The sequence below is a fragment of the Neovison vison genome, chromosome 11 (assembly GCF_020171115.1).
Source record: "Neovison vison isolate M4711 chromosome 11, ASM_NN_V1, whole genome shotgun sequence".
NCBI lineage: Eukaryota > Metazoa > Chordata > Mammalia > Carnivora > Mustelidae > Neogale > Neogale vison.
In genome coordinates, this window is record NC_058101.1 from 168,327,869 (window position 1) to 168,336,782 (window position 8,914).

General features: G+C 41.1%; 1 protein-coding gene and 1 pseudogene across 1 annotated transcript; one reads left to right on the top strand and one right to left on the bottom strand.

Moving 5' to 3' along the window:
* Positions 1 to 1,587: 1,587 nt before the first annotated feature.
* Positions 1,588 to 8,032, top strand: LOC122889817 (acyl-CoA-binding domain-containing protein 7-like). Its single transcript, XM_044225236.1, has 4 exons — positions 1,588 to 1,639; positions 6,138 to 6,255; positions 6,412 to 6,474; positions 6,561 to 8,032. Exons 1-4 carry the CDS (start codon positions 1,628 to 1,630, stop codon positions 6,632 to 6,634), a joined length of 267 nt encoding a protein of 88 aa, XP_044081171.1. The 5' UTR covers positions 1,588 to 1,627; the 3' UTR covers positions 6,635 to 8,032.
* LOC122889677 lies at positions 3,564 to 5,046 on the bottom strand (annotated as a pseudogene).
* Positions 8,033 to 8,914: the final 882 nt, after the last annotated feature.

Sequence of the window (8,914 nt, forward strand, 5' to 3'; positions counted from 1 at the left end):
TTACTTGGAAATTCATTTATTACACCATGAAAGTATTTTGGAGGAGAAAATTTAAAAAAACCAAAGGATTTGCGTGAAAAGGTAAAGCAAATATATTTTTAAAAAATGTTGTTTATTTATCTGAGAGAAAGAAAGAGAGAACACAAGCAAGGGGGACCAGGAGACACAGACTCCCCACCGAGCAGGGACCCTCTATGTGGGACTCCATCTCAGGACTCTGGGATCATGACCTGAACTGAAGGCAGATTCTTAGCCAACTGAGCCACACAGGCACCCCAAGCAAATATTTTTAAAATGTAGTTCTATGCAAAAACAAGCTAAAATGTTTGAGAGCCTTTCTTCTCCACCACGTGCGTTGTTATATGTTAGACATTTCTGAGGAGTAACTCTCTAAACCCTGAATTTGTCAGGTCTTCCAGTCATTTCGCTCCAAGAAGTTTTCTTGAAAGAGTCGGAAATGAACTCCTTTGATCAGAAAATGCTGTTCCACTCAGCATAATCTCTTCCAGTCCCGTCCATGTTGCTACAAAAGTTGGGTATTCGTCCTTTCTGATGGAGGCATAATACTCCATAGTGTATATGGACCACATCTTCCTTATGCTGAATGAAATAAGTCAAGCAGAGAGAGTCAATTATCATATGGTTTCACTTATTTGTGGAGCATAACAAATAGCATGGAGGACAAGGGGCGTTAGAGAGGAGTAGGGAATTTGGGTAAATTGGAAGGGGAGGTGAACCATGAGAGACTATGGACTCTGAAAAACAATCTGAGGGGTTTGAAGTGGCAGGGGGGTGGGAGGTTGGGGTACCAGGTGGTGGGTATTATAGAGGGCATGGCTTGCATGGAGCACTGGGTGTGGTGAAAAAATAATGAATAATGTTTTTCTGGAAATAAATAAATTAAAAAAAATGCTGTTCCAGTTCTTTGAGAACTTAATCATCTGTGCACCACAACCCTCTTCTGTGTTTCAGCAGACTTTCAGGGACACTGGATTTGTTGCCCCGGAGAATGGGGTCGGATTGAATAGTGCGCACTCTGTCTTTACAATAACTGAGAACCCGTCAGAGTGGTTGCAGCGCGTGTTCAAGGTGTGTTTTTGCTTTTTAAAGAGAAGATGCTTTTTTTTCACTCCTGATGAAGTGTGCCTAGAAGTATGAGAGGAGACTTTAGAGGTCTAAAAAACCTGCCATCCATGTTTCTAGGACTCAAGGAGAGGGCAGAGGGATGTAAATACAAAAAGGAATCCCCACTGAGATCCGTGCCCTAGGGAGATTTCTGTGGATTTCCTGCAATCGACCTCTTGAGAAAGAACTGGGGAATGAGCCAAGAGCGGAGAGGAACTCATTTAAATTCCATGCTCCTAGCTTTTCCCATTGCAGCGGCGCTGGCTGCAGACAACCCTCTGGGGGGCTTGGGAGGCGCAGGCAGGCGCTGGGGACAGGGCAGGTGACACTCACCGCTTATCCCCGCCCCCCAGAACTGGTGACCAATGGGAGGCGGCCTGGCCCACAGCGCAGCCAGTGGGAGACTGGCGGGCGGAGGTTCGCTTCCATTTAAGGACGCCCGCTGCAGGAGCTCCAGGGACCAGCGCCTCAGGAGTGCGGCAGTAGCTGAGTGGGTGTCACCATGTCTTTGCAGGTGAGTCAAAGGGTGCGGAAGCCCCACGAGCGGGCTTCGTCCTCAATGGGAAGAGCTCGAGTGGGCATGGGGCAGGCGTGACGCCCATGGGTGGCGGGCGAGTCAGAACTGGAGCTTGGGACAGCTGTCGCCCGCGGTCCTCGCTCCCTGAGTCACCCCCCCCAACCCCGCCACTACCGGGAGTTGTACGGAGTGACCCCGGGGACACTCCCACCGCCATCGCGAGCGCCCCCTCATTGCAGTGGGGACCACACCTGTGCCATCTGTTGACGGCGACCTGGGGCTCCCCATGGCAACACTTGCGAACCCCGGGGATCTCTTACTCCCAAAGTAAGAGCTGCCCCCGGGAGGGCGGAGGCCGGCTTGCTCCCGGGGGACCAGGCAGCCCTGCTCCGCCTGCCCCTTCCCTCTGCAAAAGCGAGGCGAGGGTGGCTGGGGCCCCACCCGCCTACCCTCGCTCCTTGGTGAGACCGAGTGTTTTTCTGAACAGCAGAGATCTGTAAAACTACAAAATAGTAGTTTTGCCGATATGCGAAAAATTACATGTTCAGGGTGGGAAATTTGGGGAAAGAGCAAATATAAAATAAGTGAAAACTATTAGGAATTCCTTCACGCAGGTGATAACCACTGCTAGCATGAGGGATTACTTTCTTGTACTGTGAAAAATGTGTGTGTGTGTGTGTATGTGTGTGCTTGTATGTACTTGCATGTGCACGCGTATGTACACACATGTGCATATGTGTGTATATATACACACACCCTGATTAAATTATACTCATGTATATACAGTTTTATTCCTGTACCTGTGACTATATTAGGAACATTTTTTCATCATTAAATCTTCTAAAATAAAATTTGAAAAAAAAATATCTGGATACAATTTCATGGAATAAGGCTTCCTTTTTTTTTTTTTTTTTAAGATTTAAGTTTATTTTAGAGGTTGAAGGGGGAGGGACAGAGGGAGAGAATCTTCAAGTAGGCTCTACACCCAGCACGAGTCCCAGATGGGGCTGGGTCCCAGGACCCTGAGATCACTACCTGAGCCAAAATCAAAAGTTGGAGTCTTTACCCATTCAGTCACCCAGGGACAACCCCCCCAACCTTTAAGGATTCTTCAAGAAGTATGTTATGGTGACTAAAGGCACATATTCCAGAGTCTGCCAGGTTCAAATCCAAACCTTCTCTCTTCTTAGACTGTGATGTGGTTGCCTGGGTGGCTCAGTCAGTTGAGCATCTGATTTGGTTTCTGCTCAGGTTGTGGGATCTCCAGGTTGTGCGATCCATCCCCTCGTTGGGCTCCACGCTCCACAGGGTGTCTGCTGGTATTCTCTCCCAAATAAATCAATAAATCTTAAAAAAAAATAAAAAGAAACATATATTGAAATTTCTCTTGATAGATTTGTTTTCTCCACCTTTTGACCACATTCACCCACTTCCCTCACCCTTCACCTCCCCCTTGCAACTGCCAATCTGTCCTCTGTTTTTTAAGTTTAGTTATTTAAGATTCCACATGTAAGTGAGGTCCTACAGTATTTGTCTCTGTGACTCACGCATCTCACATAATGCTCCCAAGGTCCATCCATGTTGCTGCAAATGGCAGGATCACCTTCTTTTTTTTTTTTTTTTTTTTTTTAGGATCACCTTCATTTTTATGACTGAACAATATTCCATTATGTGTGTGTGTGTGTGTGTCCATCCATCCACTTAGCTTGTAATGCCATGTCTTAACTGTTGTAAACAATGATGCAGTGAACACGGGGTTGCGGGGGGTGGGGGGCAGCATCACTGTGACATAGGGATTTTGCTTCTTTTGGGTATATACCCAGAGGTGGGATTACTGAATCACATGGCATTCGTATGTCTTTATTTACTTATTTATTTAAATGTATAAATGATTTGTTGGATTTTTTTCATAAAAACTAATTCTTTATACTGAATAATCTCATACACGTTTGAAAACATACATGTTTTCATTTCTCATTTAGCTTGGATTACTTCTTAGAAGTTTTCATGTTTCTGACCAGCCACTGTTTTTAAACCTCTTGGCATTTTGTTTTTTTCTGGCCTCCCCACGGATTACTCAGAAACTGGGTAGCGGCCCTTTTCCCTGGTAACCTCTTATTTTCAAGATTTTCCAGGCACAGGACCTTATTTATAGTAGTTTTGTTGGTTCTGGGATCATGTAAAAAATTCTCTAAAGCCTTTTGCTGCTTATTGCCTTGAATCTCTCAAATCTTGATCTTCTAGCCTTAGAGCCAAGTGGCTTTTAATCTGGCCCATAGACTGTACTTTTTGTACTTTTTCAGCTTTCTTGGAATCACTTCCTTTTCACATCCTTTGTTTTTCTTCTGCAAATGAATTTCTTTCAACTTTTCTGATGATGTCCTTATGTTAGTCTGTCCAGCTGTAGTTAATGTCTCAAGGGTCTAATCTGGAAGTTTTTTTGTTGGATAAACAGCTCATCTTCTTCAGGAGTGCTTTATCTCCAACCTGTTCCTCCCCTTTGGGCTTCTTCCTGGGTGCTGATCAGTCAGCTCCTCCCCAACAAGCTTTACTAGGCTGCTGGACCAACAGGTGGTGCTCTGCCTTCTCTTCCCTGTACCTCCCCAACCCTGCCCAGGCAAGGCCCACCCAGGCACAAGGCCTCCCCACAGGTGGCACTGTGCCGCCTCCACCTCCCCCAGGTGGTGTTCCTCTTGCCTTCTCCCCCTACCTCCTCCTTCCCCTCCCTGTGGTTCTCTGCCTTCCTCCCCCACCCCAGGCATGCTGGCCCTCCTCCACCATCATTGATGCAGGGGTGTGGGATGTACAAGGCTGGAGCTGCACCATGACCCATGCAGCATCAGATCACCTCCACTTGTATGTCTTTGGAAAAATGTCTATTTCGTTCCTTTGCCCATTTTTAATTGAATTTTCCTTTTTGCTATTGAGTAGTGTAAGCTCTTTATATATTTAGGATATTAACCACTTCTTTTTAAAGATAAATGATTTGCAAATATTTTCTCCCATTCCATAGGTTGCCTTTTCATTTTGTTGATGGTTTTCTTTACCGTACAGAAGCTTTCTAGTTTAATGGAGTCTCACGTTTTTATTTTTGTTTTTGTTTTGTTGCCTTTGCTCTTGGTGTCAGATCCAACAATCGTTGCTCAGACCAGTGTCCAGGAGTTTACCCACTCTGTTTTCTATCTTTCTTTCTTTCTTTAACCCCCCTGTTTTCTGTTGAAGAGTTTTGTGGACTTATGTCTTACATTTAAGCAAATCTAAACAAAAGGTCTTACTTGACCTGACACTAAATCATTTGAGTTGGTTTTTGTGCATAGTGTCAGACAGTGGTCCAGTTTCAGTCTTTTGTATGTGACTGTCAGGTTGTCACATACCATTTGTTGAAGAGACTCACCTTTCCACATTCTCTGTTCTTGGCTCCTTTGTCATAAATTAATCGACCATATATGCATGCTTTTATTTCTGGGCTATCTATTCTGTTTCATTCATCCATTTGTTTTTAGGCCAATACCATACCCTTTTGATTACTAAAGCTTTGTAATATAGCTGGAAATCAGGACATGTCATGACTCCCGCTTTGTTATCTTTTCTCAAGATTGTTCTGTTTGGGGGTGCCTGGGTAGCTTAGTGGGTTAAGCTTCTGCCTTCAGCTCAGGTCATGATCTCAGGGTCCTGGGATCAAGGCCTGCATTGGGCTCTCTGCTCAGTGGGGAGCCTGCTTCCCCTTCTCTCTCTCTGCCTGCCTCTCTGCATACTTGTGATCTCTCTCTCTGTCAAATAAATAAATAAAATCTTAAAAAAATATTATTTTGTTTGTTCAGGGTCTTTTGTGGTTCTGTATGAACTTTAAGGTTGTTTTCTTGACTTCTGTAAAATATGCCATTGGAATGTTGATAAGGATTCATTGCCATGACTCTGTATATTGCTTTCGGTAGTATTCACATTTAAACAAGAATACTTCTTCCAGTACATGAGCACAGAGTATTTTTCATTTATTTATGTCTTTTTTAGTTTTTAAAATTTTCTGAAAATTTAAAAAAAAATTAAATTGTATTAAAATTTAATTTAATTTAATTTAAATTATTAAATAAAATTTAAATTTTTAAAAAAAAATTAAGAATTTTCAATATTAGGGCACCTGGGTGGCTCAGTCAGTTAAGCATCCAGCTCTTGATTTCAGCCCAGTTCTTGATCTCAGGGTTGTGGGCTCAAGCCCTGCACTGGGCTCCATGCTGAGGAGGAATTTTTCACTAGTAACGGTTTTATGTGGTTCTCCATATCTTGTCTGAATATCGGGTAAGTACCAGGAGAGGGATCCATAAATTAAAATAAATTAGGATAATACTGGAAGAACTGGACCAGTAATAGCTCTGTTTGAAACCTTCTTCTTTCTTTTTAAGTTCCTACTATCTGGTGGTAAAATACCTGCAAAATAGATAAGCCTGCTGAAAGTTAGTGAAGGCACTATTGGCCTTTTCTTCCTTTTGTGTTCTAGGCTGATTTTGATAGGATCACAAAAGATGTGAGGAAGCTGAAAACAAGACCAGATGATGAAGAACTGAAAGAACTCTATGGGATCTACAAACAATCTATAGTTGGAGATATTAATATTGGTATTGTATATGTGTGTGTGTATGTGTGTGTATATGTGTATATATGTGTGTATATATATCATATGTAAAAATAATAATACATTTCATTTGAGCAATTTTTATAGAAGCAGTGAGTAAAAAGTAAACTTGAAAATATATCTATTCTTCTTTTGGCAGAGTGTCCAGAAATGTTAGATTTAAAAGGCAAGGCGAAATGGGAAGCGTGGAACTTCCAAAAAGGTTGTTAATTCTTAAATAAGTGAAGTAAGCTTTCTTAATTTCCCAATACATCAGTCCGTAAGATAATCTGTTTTGTGTCTTTCTAGGGCAGTCGAAGGAAGATGCCATGAGTGCCTATATATCTAAAGCAAAAGAGCTGATAGAAAAATATGGAATTTAAAGTTCAGCTATGAGAAGGTTTTTCTTTTGAGGTCTTCATTATGCTATCATGTCCTATATCTAGGGAAGAAATGCACTGCTAACTCTACATGTCACGAGTATGTTTGATATTAACATGAATTGTAACCCTTAATTAGAGGTATGCTGAAACTACTTAATGAAGTTTTACTTGCTAAAACCAGATGATTTTAAAAGTCCTTTTTTTTTTTTAAAAAAGTATTGCTTTGGTTGTATGTCACACAAACATTAACAATATTTTTTGGCATATCTGTTTTCCTAAACTGAGTTATTATTATTGGTATGTGATCAAAACAGTTTACTAAGAACCAATAACAAGTTTCTTCCTTTGTTGTACGTGTAGCTCTGGGATTCTCACTGAATTGGGGACTTGGAAATCATAAACATACCTGGTTTGATTCCATACTCTGTAATTCTTTACTAGGTGACCAGAAACAAATTACTTAAGCTTGCTAAACCTCATCTATAGAGTAGAGGGAAAAATCAGTCTCACAGGGTTGTAAGAATTGAATGATTCTTGAGGTAATGAGGATTGATAATTGAGGTAACTTTAATGATCCTACCTTCAATTTAAAGCATACATTATATAAAACCTAACAACAAATAAACTAAAATTTTTAAAAAATAAACTTATGAGTCCATGACTATTCAAAGAAAGAAAAAAGCCATCCACGCATTATTTTTCTTTAAATTTTTACATTTAAGACAGAAAAATCAAATGTAGTATCTAATGACAATAAAACGTTCAACTACTGTGCCTCTTACATTCAGTTTTATCAGAGTGAAAATGCAGAGTCTGGAATATCATAGTGGCCTAGTCCTCAGTCTTTCTTGCTGCACACAGGTTCCCTGAAAGAACATAGTCTTGTTTTAGCATGTCTAAAATCTGTTTGAGATCGCATAGGGTAAATATCCTAAAAAACAGTGTACTTCTACTCCCTGGATAAGGGTTGGGGTTTGGTATGCTATGACCAATGAGGAGTAGATTGATTTCATGTGACTTAAAAAAATTATCTAGATTGACTAGATGAATTTCCAGGGAATTATTCTGTGTGAAAAAAAACCAGTCCCAAAACGTTGTGCAGGATAATTTATGTAACTTTCTTGAAATGGCAAAGTTACAGACATAGAGAACAGAATAGTGATTACCACAGAGGACAGAATAGGGAGGTAGGAGTGACTTGAAAGAGTAGCAGGAGGGATCCTGTGTGGATGGGATGTTCTGTTGCTTGACTGGGTCACTGGGAACATCTGGCTGTAACATTACACTGGGGTTTTGCACAAATTACCATTGGGGGAAACTGGGTAGTTCTGTATTATTTCTCACAACAAAATGTGAATCTACAGTTATCTCCAAATAAAAAGTTTCATGAAAAACAAATCTAGCTTGATTCCTATTCTGGAAAATTTTAGAAAGTAAAGATGGTTCTCATATCTATGAAGTCTTACCTGAAGATTATCCGGAGTCTGCCATGATGAAGTCAACATCCAAATGCAAGAAAAGGGAGACATCAGCAATGACAGGGCTGCTCCTTCCAATGGAGGGCTTGGAAACTCTCAGAACTCTTCCCACATGGACTTCACCTCTACCAGGTAGAGAGGCAGGTGAGGAGGCCCAGGCCAAAAGCCTGGCACTGGCTACATCATGTGATTCCCATTGTGGACCATATTAACTAAAAACTTTTCAATTGAATTATCAAAATCAAATTATTTTTGTGCCAATCCTTCTATAAGGGAGTGCTGGAAATGGTGTCACACCAAAGGGTAAGCCATAGCAGGTACTAAACATGTATCATAATTTACTTCAGCCTATTTATAGCCCAAGTCGATTGCATGAATCCTAACCCCTTCCACAATGAATTCTTCTTTTGACTTGCCCTTTGTTAGAAAGGAATGATAAATTCTGCAGAACATCTCCCTTACACATTTTGCTCAATCTTATTTATTAAGATTATATGAATATGATTTTAAAATCTTAACACAAACATGAACCCATATTATGTGACCATAAACAAATGGATGCTTTAAAATTTAACAATATATATTGCTGTGTTAAGTACTTTAAGCCTTGAGGAAGAGACGTCAGTGACACCAAGTAGTGGAATTTACTGTGAAGATCCACGAGACATAGGAAATCCGCATATCTGAATGAACAGCCAGGATGAGTCTGGAACTCACCAGAGACTGCAGGAGCCAGGCAGCACCAAGGGGGCAGTGCCTCTTCATTCCTATCCACTAGTGACTGTGAATCCCATTTGTAGTG

Coding starts and splice junctions, on each gene's coding strand:
- LOC122889817 (XM_044225236.1), top strand. Junction 6,256..6,411: donor AGTTGGAGATATTAATATTG/GTATTGTATATG, acceptor TTCTTTTGGCAG/AGTGTCCAGAAATGTTAGAT. Junction 6,475..6,560: donor AGCGTGGAACTTCCAAAAAG/GTTGTTAATTCT, acceptor GTGTCTTTCTAG/GGCAGTCGAAGGAAGATGCC.